At 54.4% G+C, this 16,242-nt stretch overlaps 5 protein-coding genes across 5 annotated transcripts; 1 reads left to right on the forward strand and 4 right to left on the reverse strand.

Moving 5' to 3' along the window:
- Positions 1-65: 65 nt before the first annotated feature.
- On the reverse strand, positions 66-2,211 carry JDV02_000548 (uncharacterized protein). The gene is made up of 6 exons (XM_047981371.1): positions 2,001-2,211; positions 1,262-1,888; positions 1,137-1,172; positions 753-1,060; positions 376-669; positions 66-308 (listed from the first exon to the last, which is right to left on the reverse strand). The coding sequence occupies exons 1-5, from the start codon at positions 2,194-2,196 to the stop codon at positions 424-426; spliced, it is 1,413 nt and encodes a 470-aa protein (XP_047837331.1). The 5' UTR covers positions 2,197-2,211; the 3' UTR covers positions 66-308; positions 376-423.
- Positions 2,212-2,990: 779 nt separating this feature from the next.
- JDV02_000549 (Nitric oxide reductase (NAD(P)(+), nitrous oxide-forming)) lies at positions 2,991-4,801 on the reverse strand. The gene is made up of 8 exons (XM_047981372.1): positions 4,609-4,801; positions 4,437-4,543; positions 4,216-4,375; positions 4,048-4,160; positions 3,805-3,988; positions 3,568-3,726; positions 3,282-3,474; positions 2,991-3,205 (listed from the first exon to the last, which is right to left on the reverse strand). Exons 1-8 carry the CDS (start codon positions 4,795-4,797, stop codon positions 3,093-3,095), a joined length of 1,218 nt encoding a protein of 405 aa, XP_047837332.1. The 5' UTR covers positions 4,798-4,801; the 3' UTR covers positions 2,991-3,092.
- Positions 4,802-8,152: 3,351 nt separating this feature from the next.
- Positions 8,153-8,552, reverse strand: JDV02_000550 (uncharacterized protein; the record flags this gene model as incomplete). Its single annotated transcript, XM_047981373.1, has 1 exon — positions 8,153-8,552. A coding segment is annotated over one exon (400 nt), but the record flags the coding sequence as incomplete, so codon positions are not given.
- A 5,157-nt stretch (positions 8,553-13,709) lies between these two features.
- On the forward strand, positions 13,710-14,274 carry JDV02_000551 (uncharacterized protein). Its single transcript, XM_047981374.1, has one exon. It carries the CDS (start codon positions 14,000-14,002, stop codon positions 14,264-14,266), a length of 267 nt encoding a protein of 88 aa, XP_047837334.1. The 5' UTR covers positions 13,710-13,999; the 3' UTR covers positions 14,267-14,274.
- Positions 13,932-16,159, reverse strand: JDV02_000552 (uncharacterized protein). Its single transcript, XM_047981375.1, has 2 exons — positions 15,730-16,159; positions 13,932-15,661 (listed from the first exon to the last, which is right to left on the reverse strand). The coding sequence occupies exons 1-2, from the start codon at positions 16,034-16,036 to the stop codon at positions 14,451-14,453; spliced, it is 1,518 nt and encodes a 505-aa protein (XP_047837335.1). The 5' UTR covers positions 16,037-16,159; the 3' UTR covers positions 13,932-14,450.
- Positions 16,160-16,242: the final 83 nt, after the last annotated feature.

The following is a 16,242-nucleotide window of genomic DNA, read 5'->3' on the forward strand; positions in this document are numbered from 1 at the left end:
GCGAGCGACGGCCCGCACAAAGCGCATTCTTGTAGTTTAGCTCAACCTTCTCAACGACTTCCTATCTTGGGATCGCGACATGTGCACAAACTCCACCTTGGACACCACGGCCCAGTTCTGTCCACGAAAGCTTCTAGGCTGCCCGACATGTACAAACGGGCAGCCAGCAGCAGGGTCGACGACCCAGGCCTACACGGCTCTGGCAATGTCCGCGTCCACAGCACTGGAGGACTATCGTCATTATTGCGCGGCCACCGTCTTCGGCCTCGCCGCCTCAATCTCAATCTGCGTGTGCTCGGCGTTGAAAACTGCGTTCCGTCAGTTTCCGTCTCAGGGGGTTGACAACAAAAGACACGATGGCAAATGCCAGCTTACCCAATTCCATTTCCTCGAGAGAGCGTCCTTTGGTCTGTACAGCCGGGGTCAGCGGGTTGTCTTGCTCCTCAATTTGATCCTTCCGCACGCGCGCACCTCTTTGATGAAGAACCACGTGTAAAACACCAGCGCCCAATTGAAAATGGCAAACATGAGAAACACCTTCCACCCCAGGTTCGTCACCGCGTGCGGCGTGATTTGCGAAAACGTAAAGTTAAAGAGCCACTGCGTCGCCGCGCCGATGGCCACGCCGCCCTCGCGGATGCGCGTAGGGAAGATCTCGCCAATATACAGCTGCATATACGGTCCAGCGTCAGCGACGATATTTTTTCCCGTCTCAGCCAAAGGACTACTCCCACTCCTGTTGCGAGACTCACCCACGGCACCGGCCCCCACGAGATGTTGTACGTCATGGCCTCGAGGTAGATCATGGTAAGCGACGCAATCGCCGGCGGTGTAAGTCCCGCCTTGGGGCTCGGCGGGTGGAACTTGGTGATGAGCCCGACGATGAGCATGTATACCCCCATGAGGAACGATCCGATGAGCAGGGAGCCCTTGCGGCCGATGCGCTCGACCAGGAAGAGCACGAAGAACAGGCACGAGACCACCTTGCAGACCCCGAAGAAGCCGCTGAGTAGCATGGCGTCTTTGCCGGCCCCGACGGCCGAGAAGATTTGCGGCGAGACTGTAATGGACCTGCTCGTCAACATGCTTGCACTTCGCCTCGTTTTCGGACGCGTGTGTGAGAAAGAGGGACTGACAGTATGCGAGGCTCGTGTTGCCGGTGAGTTGCGCTCCTGCTCGCCGTTAGCCGCTGCCGCCACACCATCCCTCCCTCGCACCTTGACAAGAAGACTGAAGAAAAAACGTCTAGGGCCATAGTTACCGATCTGTATCGTCACGGCAACAAACAGGCGGTAGCGATTCGAAGGCAAAAAATATTCCTTCCACGTCACGCCCGCCGTCGCCCGCTCCTCCTCCTCGATGCCCGCCAGGATATCCCCAAACTCCTCCTCCACCTCTCGCGTCTCCTCGCCGCCGCGCACCCACACCAGCGACGCCATGGCCTCCTCCAGCCTGCCCCTCTTCGCCAGCCAGCGAGCGCTCTCGCGCGTCACGAGCATCCCCAGCCCGAGGATCCCTCCCGGCACGAGCTGCAGGCCGACGGGGATGCGCCACTGCCTGCTGCTCGTTGGGTCGACGTGCGCCGACACCCCGTAGTCGATAAAGTAGCTCACCAGCACGCCGAGCGTAAACGCCAGCTGGAACCCGCTTCCGAGCCGCCCGCGGAGATGCTTGGGCGCCATCTCCGCCGTGTACATGGGTATGATGACGGTCGCGATGCCGACGCCCAGGCCGGAGATGACGCGCCCTGCGTACCACGTCGCGAGCCCGCGCGCGTAAAAGAGCTGCATGACGGCGCCGATGTTGAAGACGAACGAGGACAGGACGATGGCCCACCGGCGGCCGAAGCGCGCCGTAAAGGGCCACACGAAGAGGCAGCTGAAGAATGCTGTAATGTACCAGACAGATCAATACAAATCCATGCCCCAAAAATATAAAATAAAATAAAATAAAAATGCTGGGGGCGAAACGAACTGGGGACGCGGACGACCGGAACGCACCTCCTGCTTGAAGCAGGCTCGCCGACAGGGAGCTGACATTGTCCTTTTGTCCCGCGGTGAACCCAAAGTCGTTTTGGAACGACTTGAGCGTCAGGATGCCGCCCACGATGCCCGTGTCGTAGGCGAACAGAAAGGACCCGATGCAGCTGAGCGCGACGAGGTACGAAGACCTAAAGGTTCCAAGATGCTTGCCCATCGTCACTATTCGCCCGTTTGATGCAACTTCACCCAAGCATCATGACCAGAGAGGAGCATGAACAAAAAAAACACGATAAAAAACCCATGACGGCTCATCTGACTATATAGCGCCCAAGACCGACCAGCCGTGAGGGGAAAGCTCGGTCATTCACATCGTGCAATCAGGTATATTCCTGTTAGCCTCAAACTAGCCATTGACGTGATGCAGGGGGAAGGTGTTGCACCAGCACCACCGAGGTCCCGACCTCAAGTCAGATCGAGGGTTGCGCTCCCCCAAGTCTCACCGTGGTCTAGCACCCCGCGTCATGATTGGGGCGCATGTAAGCATCTAGCCTGACAGTGCTGGAGGGTGCAGTGCACTGCATGTGGTGGGCGCCTCAGCGTTTCTTTAGATCATTCAATAATGCGATTGAACACCCGAACGTCCGGATCAGCATTGAACCTCGTAGCACCTTCGGCCCGTGTTACTCTCGGGTCGACTGAACTAGCAGCTGAAACGAGGCACAATAAGTGCAAAACGCTCTTGATGAATGTTGACGAATTCGTCTGGTGCTTTACGCTGTGTCGTAGGATCAAAAGCATACGCAGGGTCGTTCTTGAACACGTCAGGTCCATTAATGCGCATATAAAAGCGAAAATGTCGCTTGAGAAAAGCCAGGAAAGAACTGTTAGGTGCATCCCGCTCGGATCCGTCGGTGGAACGGATGGCAGCTACCGCATGCAGACGTAAAAAGGCTAAAATGTGCATCCCAGGTGCCGATTTATTGAGCATCAATCTGGCCACATCCCAACACAGTCTTAAAAGTGCAAAAACGCACCACTTTATATACATGTACGTAGCGGGGATTGTTCAAGCATACAGTTGGAGAGAATCAGCCGCCATTAAAACATGACTTAAAATCGCACAGGCAGCTCAACAATGCCCACATCCTTGTGAAGAGGCGTGCACTTCACGTCCTCGGGGCTCTGATCCAATGTCAGGTTGGGCAATTTCTGGAATAGAGTAGCTGTACAAGACATTTTGTCAGTACACGTCGCACAGTCTGGAGTCCGTTTGATGGACAGCACGAGTATGTAGCTTACAAAAGACCAAAGTGAGCTCCGTGTTCGCCAGCAGCTCTGCAATGCAGCGATGGTCGCCGAAGCCGTAACCGAGCGGATCCTTGTCGACAGGCCACTTTCGGTTCATGTCGAAGGTGTCTGGGTCCTCGAAGACATCCTCGTCTCGGTTGGCAGACTGATTGGACGCAATGATGCCCTCGCCGGCCTTGATGAGCTGGAAACCCAAAAAAGTCAGTCCATTGTACTACCTCTCACGACTGTACTTGCTTCTTTTTCTGTCTGGGTCTCTCAAAATAAGGAATCTTACTTTGCCGTGCAACTCCACGTCAACCTTGGCTGTCCGCTTCATTGCCAGAGCAGACCCAGTGTGGAACCGAGTAAGCTCCTTGACGAAAGCGGGAGCAAGCGATGGATCGTTCTTCAGTTGCTCAAGCTGAGAAGGGTTTTGGAACAGCGTGACGACACCCTGTGAACATTGAATCATGTCAGAGCTGCGAAAAGTCCGTGCAACCCAATGTGGAACATAGAGGGTTTTTGTACTCACAAGAGCAATCATGTTCACCATGGTAGCGTTTCCTGCAACGAGGAGCAGGAATGCAATTTGCACAGCGTCAGACCTGTCGATATGGCCGGGAATCACCTGCTCGGTGACAAGGGTGCTGATGAGGTCGTTCTTCGGCTCCCTGGAGCGTTCCTCGACCAGGGCGGCGAGGTACTCGAGCAACTCCCTGTGACACAGACAAGATCAGATTTTGTTGGTGTTAGCGACAGCATGGGAGGTACGTACTGGCTAGCCGCAGATGCCTCTCGGGCTGTGCCGCTTCCGTTTGAGCGGATGGCGTTCTTTTCAGTCAACTTCTCCAGGTCTTCAGGCGGAACACCAAGGATGTGGTAGATGACCTTGCGTGCTGTTAGTACGGGAAACCACCTTGCAGCAAAACCTCTTTTTTCGTACATATGAGGGGATAGGGAGCGCAAACTCCTTGATCAGATCGATGGGACCGTCCTCGCATCCCCTGGCCTTGATGGCATCCAAATGATCATCAATCGTCTTTTGGATGTATGGTCGTAGCTTGTTGACATAGTTTGCATCAAAGAACTTTTCCACCATGCCCCTGTTCCACATGTTAGTGTGAGTGTTGCACACAGGAATCTCTCCCGAGTATTAGTACTTACCTCTGGTGCATGTGGTCTGGGGCGTCCATGTCGACGAACGTCGCCTTTGCCTTGGCCGCTTCTTTGCCGCCTGCACTCAGCTCGGGGAATCCGGGCCGTGCTCGGACCTGAACAAGGGGGGATTTGTTTTAGTGAAAGCATATAGACGTGGGTGATGTAGGCCGTCACACACCTTCGAAAGCCGATCATCTGTGGCCACGAAGCAGACGTCGTCGTACTTTGTTGCAAGCCACGCAAGGGTACCGTCAAAGAGTCGGACTTTGGATAGCGGATCGGTCGAACGAAGACGAGCAAACTCGGCCGGCGGCTTCAGGCCCGACTCCCGAAGGAAGGGGAACTTGAGAGGCTCGGAAACAGTCATTGTTTTTTTTTTTTTCGTTTGTTTCGGCGGGTCAGGTAACGTATTGTCGCTGACTAGGAGGTCGAAGAACTGGTATATGATGGATTGTATTAGACAAGAAAGCGTATCTCTACCTGTCTGGCACTTGAACCTCGTGTGTAAAACTACAAGCTGAACATCACTCAGGAGTATATCTGCCTCCCTTTATATATAAAGTCGGGAGCCCCGGATTTACAAGGCGAAAGACAAACAAGACATAAAACGGCCGCGGAGATGCACCATGCCTCGTACACCCGAGGCAAGATTTATCGTATGATTGCGGCAATTGACTTCAGGCAAAGGTAGGTCCGGTCCCCCCGGGGGCCCTGCGACTAGATTCCAGTTTTGATGTTGCATCCATCAATACATACGTCTGGTGTATATGCTGACATGGTAGCCTATGTACACAGGTAAAAATACTCCGATGCATGCTTATTGAGTTTGGTTTTTTTTTCACCTCCCCTGTGCCGCAGCATGATCTGAACATGGCCAAGCATTGCGCAGGTCGTCTGGAGGAGACTCGCCCGGCCGCGTATGTGGGATGTTAAAGCACCAGACGTACGTAGCCACACATGAGCCAAGTGCATAAATGTACAGGGCTGGCTGGTGATGGGGCCATCACGGGAAAAGACCCTTGTTCCCTGATCCTGGGTATCGTGACAACGCACCCGCGCGGATTGGTCGGAACATCGGGAACATTGGGCTTCCATGAATTGAAAGACTCCGCATGCATGGAAAGCTGGGATGCATCAACGTGTGCTGTGGTCTGGTGGTGGTGGTGGGACTGCCCGGGACTCGTCACTCCGCATTGCCGTGGCATCCCTGACCGACCTGCAGTACCCGCCCAGGATCGGGCCGGGACCATCAGGCAAGGTACTAACATAACGTAGGCATGGCATTGACCCCAAGAAAAGAAGGGGTTGTTAGGGCGAACAGGTGACACTGGGGGGCCGTGCTGCTCGAGTCAAAAGAGTGAGCCGCGTACTCCCTTCGAGTTTGGTCTCCGACGGTCGCCGAGCCCGTCCGCAGCTCGGGATCCTTACAAATCGCCTGAAATGCATGGGCCTCTCTGTTCCGGCGCTCGTCAATGACTTGGGCTCCCGGCGCTACTTGGTACGTCATCTTCGCCTCGTAGACGGCGGTCCGTGACCTTCCGGCACTGCCGTCTCGGCCCTTCACAACGACTTTGCAACTAAGAAATTGCTATCATCGCCTCCACCTGTTTGACGAGAGGCGATTTCACCCGTCGATACAATATACAGATGAGCAACGGTTGTACTGCTATTCGCAGCTGCCAACGGTTCCAGGCCCCTGCAGGCTTGTGGCCGCATAACGGCAGCAGGTGGGGGATTGGACCACACCACCTAGACAGCGCACAACACCAAAAAAAACGTCAGGCGATACTTCTCGACAACCGTATCATTACACAAATACGTAGTCTGTGTGTCGCTGTTTGGGCTGCGGGGTTTTTTTTTTTTTTTTTTTTTTTTTTGGCAGACTAGGCCTGCCAATTTCAGCAGGCTCAAACACCCCCGACAAGTATGTCCTACCTTGACTACATGCCAGGCGGGGCGGATGTACTTATCAGGGTCCACTGTACACGCGCAGTACGTTCGGCTCGCACACCAAGGCGCACCACCGCAGCACCTATGGGAGCCAGGATTCAGGAGTCCGGCAGCCAGAGGGCAGAATGAAGAAAAAAATATATAGGCCAGCAATGTCGCCGTATCTGTCGCCTTGTCAGGCATATCCGCCAAGATTGGCTCCAGACGCCGTGTGTTCGTTCGATACTTGCGAAACAGTGCTGCCAGCACAGCGGAGTGTGTGACCTATTCAGCTGGTCGACAGCCCTGTAACACAGCTGGAAATCCTGCCCATCTGCTCAGAGCTCCACCAACCTAGTGGCTTGGTTGACAGTGCGAAAGTAATTTGCATTGTGTGGCTGCTCGGTGCCAAAATGGGGGACCTTGGACCTTGCACAGGTTGCTCAGATCCAATCACAGCTTGCAGCACAGGAAACAGCCCCAGAACTGCCACTCACGTCTGAGGAACTTCAGTATTACAGGGGAATTCACGGCAGCCCGGCTGCCTAGCACACCGAGCCTTGAGGAACGAAGTCCTCAGCGGTCTTGACATCAATACGGGTCTCTGGCTATTGAGCTAGCTTAGAGGCACCGGCAGCAGCTCCGGCCTCCGGCCTTAGTAGAAGGGGAAGGGGGAAACGACGTAGAAGTAACAGCAAGAAAAACGCCGGCAGATTGTGACATGAAGATGAGAATTAGGCCAATAGGAATGAAGCTTTAAAAACTACTCTCTCAACCACCTGAAGTATGCAAAAAGCGGGCCATAGAAATCCTTTCGGAACTTCGTTCCTCAAGGCATTGGGACGCGAGGGAATAACCGACGCCCTTTTCGACCGAACCACGCCGATGACACGAAAGTGAACATCGTCGACGGCGAAGAACGATGGATTGCCTTCTGTGTATCGTTGAAGGGCCGTCCGGATTGGAAATCGCTCGTAAAGACATTGAGTTAGGACAACAGGGGCCTTGTCGAATCATTTGCACGGTATTTAATGCGAAGAGAAGGAAACAGAGTCACGGCCTTGAGCGCGATCCGCGTTTATTTAAGAGAGCTGTTGACGGTGTACTGCAAGCACACGGCCGCTACAGTCGACGCAAGGCTCGAAGATCACGCCCTGCTAGTCCTCAAACTCGAAATCGCGCCCCAGTTTGGGCTGCGTGTGGAGCCGAAGCCAAAAAAACACGCTCGGGCCCAACGGCTTTACCTATCTCGCCCATTTCCGCTGGGTCCGAGATAGGACGGCCTTTAAGATCGGACTTGACCGACTCGACGACTCCTTCATCCGTATCCTTCTCATGTGGACGGGTTGCCGAAGGCACGAACTAGTGTATCCCTCTCACTTCTCGCCCGGTTCATCTTCTCCTCCGCCGGCTCGATGCTTAATGGATGGGGAAATCCTGCACCGAGACATCTCAGAAAACAGCATCATCCTCACTGATCCGGGGAAAGGTAGCGATTAGCGCTGACTTTAGCAACAGAGTAAAGGTGCCTCTCAGTCTTCAGTTTCCTCCCTGCCAGACTCCCAATCACACCTCGGCCATCTGGACTACCCTTCTTTGTTGTGGATTGCTCTAGGAAAAACTCTCAAGCCGCCTCACGCGCTGCTCTAGTCATACGCTGCTTTCGAACACGAAACTCAAGCTTACTAATTTCCATCTCCATTCCTAGAGCTGAGCTCCCGCCGCTCTGCGCTGAGTTGCCGCTGAGCTCGGGCTGAAGAGCCCGAATCCGGAGCTATACCATTAGAATAATATTATTCATCTAAAAAGTTAGAAAATTCATCATCTAGAAGCTCAGATTCTGGCTCCGAGTCGTCCTCAACAGTCTTGCCATCCTCGTCCCACCCCATATCATCGTCTAGTATCATTGTCTTGCCAGTCAAGATATCCAGCGATTGTGTTGTAAACTGCGGAAGTGAATGAGTCAGGATCCTCATGATTTTAGGGGATGCCATTCGGGTTGCAAGAGCTTCTGCCTGTTCCTGTATCTCCGCTTTCAGCTGAAGCAATCCTCCGCCCTGGGAACCGCATCGTTTAGAGTGAGCCGCCGACGTTATCCCCGGTAGGTTCGTAGTCAGGCTCAGGTTGATGACCACCACGTTCAAGTATAGACCGTCATTGGGATCTCGAGGTTTCAAAACATCGGGGCAGATGCTGCACATGCGTAGGTGAAGGGTCCGAAGAGTACGAAGAACGGCGCCGATAGCTGGACAAACATGATGGCCGTTCCCTTGCTGTCCCGATGAATTCAGAAAGCTTCCGGATAGATCTAGCACCAGAACGCTCAGATTCTCCACGGAGAGGAACGCTTGCATCGTGGGTAGTCGCAGATAATCCTCGGGGGTGTCGAGGGGCTCAGGAGAGCGAGGGCTCCAGGCTCGTATGCGTAAGGTACGCAACCTGTGAGATTGTTGGGCGACAATGGCAAGCTGGGCGAGGTCATTATTCAGGGTATTTATCCAGGTCTTGACCGGATTGTCCCTGGGATCCTCACTCGGGGCAGGAGCCTTTAAAGAAGACGACTCCTGCGCATATTCTTGGGGATAGGAGGTGGAGAGGCAGGATTGATATTCCCGTAGTTCAAGGTCTAGGGTTTCCAAACTGTTCTTGAGCGGAGATGGCCTTTTTATTACCCCAGAGGTGATTAAACTCCGCAGGGTCTCTCGAGAAAGTGTGATGTACTTGAAGCACGCAGGAAGAGCGAATTCGAACCACTTTTTGCAGACTGTAAGGCGGCCTAAATCTTCGCGGAAAAAAGACGAGCCAATTTGATCAAAGATTTGTCTTAGAATCTCGGGGGGCAACCGTAGAAGTGGCATTATGAAACCTGGTAACGCGAGTGATGAGAAGTTGTGAGAGGAAAGGACATGGGTCTGAGGCGGCAGGGCGAGAGACGGTGCGGTCTTATAGTAGCATAAAGCGGGGAGGGTGCTAAGTGGGGTAAGGCATGTGCTGCTATACAGAGATAATTTATTAACGCCCGACAGGCTAAACTTAATGGGGCAATATTTACTAATCTATAAATATAAGCAGATATTATATATAGATATTATATAGGAGAATATAAGGTAATTTTTGCCTTATATATTATAGCTTTAAGGAATAAAGTCTATATAAAGTCTATATAGAGGGAAAAAAATTAATAATTAATAATAAGTATAATTAATAATGTTTTATATATTAATATTATACTTATAGCTTTAAAGCTTAAACCTATAAACTTTAGTCTTAGAATTATAAGACTCCTTTATAAAATAAGATTATATTATTATATCTCTTATTTAGCTAGCTTATTTTATATATAGCGACTTAGCTATTATAATATTAAAGAGTTATTTATTTAGTTATTATTTATTAAGCTTAAATAAAAAATTTAAGGCTAAAATAGATTTATTAAAATACCTTATATAAGATAAAAAACTAATATAATAGGTTTAAGATAGTAAATCTATCTATAGATAGATAGGGATCGGTCTTATTATCGATATTAAAGAGATATAATTAAAGATAACTAGTGCTATTTATATAGCTCGATTTTGCTATTTATACAGCCAGTGGGTCGCTAGGGAATTTTTAGCTAATGACGTACTGCGCAGCCGCCACCCCGCGGTCGGGCCGCAGTCTTCACAGCCCGGCATAGCCTACGCACTCCGCCTGGAGCGGAATAATATGCGCCTGATGTCATGACATCGTGAGGCATAGCGGAAAATGTGTTTTTGAGCGAACTGAGCTCGGACGGCGGGCCGGCGCGGCGGCGCGGCAGCTGCGTTATGACGATGTGATTCAACGGCATTCTGGCGCGCCGCTGCAATCCGTTGCCTGCCATCCTGCGTGCTGGAAATATCTGGTGTCGAGCCAATCCCATGGTACGCTAGTCTAGATCGGGATAGCGCTCGTTTGCAGAATGCGCGGCATGGGCGGCTGTATGATTAGCAAAATCGAGCTGTATAAATAGCACTACTCATAACAAAACCTACGCCATGTCTCTCTCTACTTTCGCAGGGTGCACGCACACCAGACCTCACGTGTACTTACCGAAACCCCGGAGAAAGTCTGTGCAGACACATGATGATGCGGTGCCCCGCCGCCAATGCGTGACCGGCTCCGCGGAAGTGCATTTCCGGGGAAATCTTTGGATAGGCTATGTGTCGGGTACCAAGTCTGATCACGGCTGGGTGGAACCCACTTTCACTCTGCCAACAGGCAGGAACATCCAGGTTTCGACAGACCGACACTCATTCATCTGCTGGCAAATGCAACAAGTAGATTCAATCCCCCCGCTGGCTTGACCTGACGGGGATGTCGACCGCCAATCATTATGAAGGCATATGCAACCACTGGTTTCATCCCCTACATGTCAGCTGGTGAGGCTACAACTTGCTGCATTGAAGGCCCACCGAGGTCCACATCATGGACTCGTCAACGTCGACTTGAGGCCAGAAATGCCTGTCCAAGGTTGGACACGGGATGATGCCAATATAGATGAAGTGCTTACGAAGAATGTCAAAAAAGAAGTCTGTCATTCGCTAGGCATCAAGCTCTTGAGGATCAAAGTTTATGAGTGGGGAGGGCCGTGCTCTAGAAGCCATCTCCTACGGCATCCGGGGAAATATCGCCCTGCGCGGAGTCCTGGTGCTTAGCCCCAATGTTCAGTCTCAACGGCTTCGTGGTGGCGAACGTCCTCGCCACTCTCCCGCCCGCTAAGTTAACATGGCGCGGTTTTGCGAAACTCTTCGAGAAAGACGGGCATGTCGACGACTTGGCGATTTTGTAGCTGTTGCAAGGGCCAGATCCAACAGACTCCTCCGCTGCAGCTGCGCCGGCGCTGCTTGCCCGTCTCTGCCAAACCTCCCTATGTGTATACTACGACCAGCGCACAGAACGTCACGTAGTTAGTGTGTCCACCAAAACGCATGAAAAGTGGGTTCCCCTTTGAGCATCCAACACTGGCAACGTCCCCCAGCGCTGTCCGAGCCGCGGCGATGCCGTCTCGCCCGTGGCTCTCGGGTCGTGAAGGGGCCCCCCCCAACAACAGTCGACCGGTGACCGGTGTGCATGACGGCCATGAGAGTGAGTGATTTTCATGGCGGTCGCCTGTCGGTGATAATTCGTTATGAGCATTTTAGGAGGCACGGACACCCCAGGTGCGCAGGCAGACTAGAGCGCCGTCCTTCGACCTCCTGGATGAGTCGGAGGGCGGAGGTGACGCGGTCGCTTAAGTTTCCGGACCGTCTTTGATGCCATAGATCTCCTCGGATATTGACCCTGTGCTATGATCTCGCCAATTCTGTACATGTCAGCACAGTGTGCGACTAAGACTTTATAGTGCCCCCGGTGTGAAAGATGAGAGCATCGATATGGCAGTCGCCCTGGTTATCGAACCCCCTTTCCGGGCCGGCCGCGGTCATGTCCTCGTCGCTTAGGGCCAAGGCGCGTGTCTCATCCTCCTGGGACGAAGAAAAAAAGCTTTTCGACTCCTCATGGTGAGCAGAGGCGATCGCTAGGACCACGAGCACAACAGCGGGACGAGAGCGACCAAAATGATGGCAGGCTGGCTGGTCGTGGCTGATATTGCGCTTCACGACTGTGAGCTACGGCTCTACCGTTGAGCGGTGCAACACCCGACATGCGGCAATACAGACGTCAAGATACAGCGCAACAAGCCGGTGACTGTCAGTCATCTGGCTCGGGAAGCCGCACGGGTGCGTGCTCCCTCCTCTCTGCCAGAGGCTTTTCAGACGAGACCGTTCTGCTGGAGTCGCCTTGTATGGAGCCCGCGTCGCGCGCCGAGAGACGTTTCCACGCACGGTGAAGAAAGGAGAAGCCAGAAGTAGGGGGCGAAGACCCTGGCCTTGGGTTTTCGACAGGCCAAGTTCGGGCGAAGTCCTCGACGGGGGCGCGACCTGCTCGTGTCCTGCGGGGTGAACCTCGTGAGCCACTACGGCGCAGCCGAGGTTGGGCAGCTTCTTGCCTCCTTCCGCCCTGATGGTGACAAGAGATGGAACTACGTACGCGAGGACGACAGTGTGTCGCTGTATCTGCGACGGGTGCTGCAGGGGCCAAGTTTGTACGAGTGTGTTTGCCACTGACGGCTGGCCAGCGCGCTCTCCGGGCCTGACGGCCGCTCCGGTGCTCGACCAGAGCTTCGTCAATAAGTTTGTAGGGTGCTTCTTGAACAACGTCTTCAGGGGTTCCCAAAAGGCAGCACCGGCACAGACCGCTGTCGTCGTTGCCGGGCCATGCGGCACAGAAAAGACGGTAGCAGGCAGCGAGATAGCCACATGGCTTGGCGTCTCTTGTCTTGCGAGCGACTACCTTCACAGTAAGGCCTCCGTGAACAAAAGGCGCGGTGATGAAGCCCCGTCGGACCAAGATCGCGATGCGTGGCTCGCACGCATCGGCGCACGGTCAGAAGAGACTATCACCGGCCTGGGGCTGCCGGTCAGTGGTGGTAAGCTGCTCAGCCGTGAAGCAGTCGCACCGCAGCCTACTGCGCGAGAGGCTGCGCAATTACGGCATCAGGACGATTTTCGTCCCCCTGCAGGCTGGTAAAGATGCATTTGATCCAGCGGGTAGAGAGTCGAAAGGGATATTATATGGGCGGCGCTCTGGTTGAAGGGCAGCTTCTGGTGTAGGAAGGGGCCGCGACTGAAGAGACAGATGAGGTGCCAGTGGATGCCGAAGCTGATGCGCAGTCCGTCGTGGGGGGAAGTGAAATGGCTTTTAGAAAGGGTCATGAGGATGAATTAGGACCGAGGGGGGGTTGCGCAAGTGAAACGCGTCGATGATGCACGGAGATGACGATGCCGGAGAGTGGTCGTCCAGTCCTTTTAGGTAGTCCAGGGCTGTCACTTGCTCGCTAGAAAGTAGACAACAATAGAATTGGACACTGTATGAGCCTCCACTGACTTACATAGATGCAAATGCCGGCCACTCTATTCTGAGCAACGCCGGTTCCTCTCATCACCGTGGCTTCTCTCTCTCTCTCACGTCGTCGTGTCAGGTCTAGACGCAGGGTTGGCGTTCAACTTGCAACCGCCCGACTGCCCTTTTTTTCTGTCATCGGAAGTGCGGCACCCAAACCACTGGTTTGACGACCCCGCAGGTGACATGCCCAAGGCAATTGAGCCGTCGTCTCAAAAGTCGTGCGGGCCGCTGCATCGTGAGACGGTGAGCGTGTGACGAGCGGAGAAGCGGGAAGCGCGGGGCCTCTTTGACGTCTCGAGTCGCATGAACCAGGGGTCTGCCCCCCTTGGTCAAGACTCAAACCTGCCTCTCAATCCCAGCGTCTGCCCCGGATATGCCATCGTGAGATCTCTTCTCGACCTCTTTTCTCCCTTTTTGTCTTTTCTTTTCCCTGTTTCGATCCTGGCTGTGGTTGACCGTGTGGGCAGTCCATCTTTTTTTTCTCTCTCATTTTGCAATTAATCATCTCGCAGGCGAGGAATTGCTGGGCAATTGAAACAAGATTCGAATTCGATCCGATCCCCCTTCCACTCGCCCAACGCTCACTCCCTAGACACGACTTACACGCATATTCGGCCAAAAGCACCCGCTGCAACAGACGCCGCAGGAGAACCCGGAGCGGTAAATCGGGCACAATGGGCAACAATCTTTCATCGACCTTTGTTCCCGACACCTCCAAGGTCGTCCTCAACGTGCCGGACCGCAACGCCGACATTCTTCTCGGCATCATCTGGCTGCTCGTTCTCTATGTCTGCGCCATGATCTTCAGCACCTGCGCGCTCGTTGACCGCTGGAAGGGCCCGGCCGATAAGATACGAGTCGGAGCGGGTTCGGTCATGGGGGCCGCGCTACTGTCGACAGCGTGGCCGGTCGTCACAGTGTATCTACTTTTTGCGAAGTGAATAATGGGATGCCAGAGAAGGGGGCTGCTTGTTGGGATATGCGGGGGGCATTCGCGCGTCGGGGTCCCTGGCGGGCACAAACAGGTCGCAACCAGGCGTCTAGCGAGCGTTGACAGACGTTGCATCGACTCTTGTTCCTGTTCTGGCACATTGTTCACGTGCGTCACAGATGGCTGGCCCTATGTCATCCGACCAACGTGTTCCTCCTGCTCCTATCGGCTCGCATGTCTTTCCGTCCCACCAACGACTCAAGAGTCTGACCCAGCGCGTTTGCGTCGTATCGGCCGCCAGTGGGCCCGTACAGCCTTGTCGTCTCGATACCAATATTCCCCAGCCGCTGTTTGTCGACAGCAGGGGCCGCTGGCCCATCTATGTGAATTACATGGGTCACATAGGCCCCGTACTCGTCCTCTGTCGGCCGTGGCAAGCCTCTCGAGTCGGCGCACGCATTGGCGATTGCGGCCACAAAGTCCAGCCCGGTGAAAGGATTGCTCGAGGGCCCTGTCTCTCTATCCGTGCTCCCATTAATAATAAGAATCTTGTTGCGGATATACGGACTCGCAACAGCCTCGCCGACACCCTTGAGAACCAGATTAGGGATCAGCGATGTGAAGAGGGAGCCGATGCTGTATATAATGGTGTTGGCGGAGTTGATGGCGTCGAGAACTCGCGGGTTAGCGGGAATGCGAATTTCCTGGCCGTATGGATTGATGTACCAAATCCTGTCGATACGAGTGGGCAGGTCTTCCTCGTCCACCTTGGAAAAGGCGATGGCCGGACGCCTCAGCGCAGGCAAGGAGCCAGGAAGGTTTGCATCTTCCACCTCGTCGTGCTCCTCCGCGTCATGACCTATAGATGGTGCCGGGGTGTGTGCCCCCGTGCTGAAGGCGCCATTGACGGGAACAGCCGCCGTCGGCGCGCTCGGATGCGAAATGTCATTCTGCCCGGTGATGACAGTCCCATCCTGGAGTCCAGCGGCAATGTGGTGCGCAAAGTTGGTGTTGAGCGCCGGCAGGACGCTCACCCGCTCCGGCACGGCGCAGATGGAGCTTAGGAGATAAATGGCGGCCTCGAAGCTGCCGGTGAACAGACGAGCACCCGTGAGGAATATGTTGCCGATGCTGGAGCGGGAAAAGTCGAAGCGGCTGGTGGGTCGCATACGCTTGATGACTTCGAGGTTGAAGCTGTTGAGGTAGGACCGAATGAGCTCGCGCTTTGGGGATGAGATGTCGCGCCACAGCGGGTGCGTGGTCTCGAGAATCTCGAACCATTCGGCCCGCGCATCTGCATGGACCCTGGGAAGGCGGTGGTTGAACAAGTGCTTGATGGCGACCGTCTCGGGGTCATTGTTGTCGGGGATGAGCCTCACCAGCCGGGATCTGACGTCGCCGATTCCTGTTGTTGAAGAGTCAACTTGCTGCTGCCCGACACAAGCCTCAAGAGCCCCAGCCGAGCAGACGCACCAGGCCCGCCAAAGACACGGATGATTTCGCTGGTGCTGCCGCCATTGTCGGAGATGGGTATCACGTAGCTGAGGGTGGCGCGGTTGGCCTCGCGGACGCGCTCAAAGACGTCAACCAGGCTGTTGGCCGCGCTGCCGCCGGAGAATACCACGATGCCGCCGCGGGCCTCCGGGTTCGGGCTAATGGCGCGACGCGGCGACGACGACGATGTTGCAGGATGAGGGCCGGACGCCACGTGCGCGGGGGCCGTGCTGGCGGCGGGCAGTTGCAGTGATGAACCCTGCTGCTGTGGCGGGGGGTGTGCCATTTATGCGTGGCGCGAACGTGACAGCAAGAAGAGGATGCGATCGAGCGATTGCTCTGGATAGCAGACCGGATGATGCGTCTGCCAAGTCGCCGTATCGAGAGAAGGTGAGGCCGTCTTGAGTGCTTGAGTGGTTGCAGTGTCGATGGAAAGGACAGTGGTTGTGGACACGGTTCATGTTCCATTGCACTGGACACACACGCCTGAGT

The sequence above is a fragment of the Purpureocillium takamizusanense genome, chromosome 1, assembly GCF_022605165.1.
Source record: "Purpureocillium takamizusanense chromosome 1, complete sequence".
NCBI classification, from domain to species: domain Eukaryota; kingdom Fungi; phylum Ascomycota; class Sordariomycetes; order Hypocreales; family Ophiocordycipitaceae; genus Purpureocillium; species Purpureocillium takamizusanense.

Coding starts and splice junctions, on each gene's coding strand:
- JDV02_000548 (XM_047981371.1), bottom strand. CDS start 2,196: ATGGGCAAGCATCTTGGAACCTTTAGGTCTTCGTACCTCGTCGCGCTC. Junction 1,173..1,261: donor TGCCGTGACGATACAGATCG/GTAACTATGGCC, acceptor AACGGCGAGCAG/GAGCGCAACTCACCGGCAAC. Junction 670..752: donor CGTGGGGGCCGGTGCCGTGG/GTGAGTCTCGCA, acceptor CCGTATATGCAG/CTGTATATTGGCGAGATCTT.
- JDV02_000549 (XM_047981372.1), bottom strand. CDS start 4,797: ATGACTGTTTCCGAGCCTCTCAAGTTCCCCTTCCTTCGGGAGTCGGGC. Junction 4,544..4,608: donor CAGATGATCGGCTTTCGAAG/GTGTGTGACGGC, acceptor CCCCTTGTTCAG/GTCCGAGCACGGCCCGGATT. Junction 3,206..3,281: donor GGAGCTCACTTTGGTCTTTT/GTAAGCTACATA, acceptor TGTCTTGTACAG/CTACTCTATTCCAGAAATTG.
- JDV02_000551 (XM_047981374.1), top strand. CDS start 14,000: ATGGGCAACAATCTTTCATCGACCTTTGTTCCCGACACCTCCAAGGTC.
- JDV02_000552 (XM_047981375.1), bottom strand. CDS start 16,036: ATGGCACACCCCCCGCCACAGCAGCAGGGTTCATCACTGCAACTGCCC. Junction 15,662..15,729: donor CCGTGTCTTTGGCGGGCCTG/GTGCGTCTGCTC, acceptor CTTCAACAACAG/GAATCGGCGACGTCAGATCC.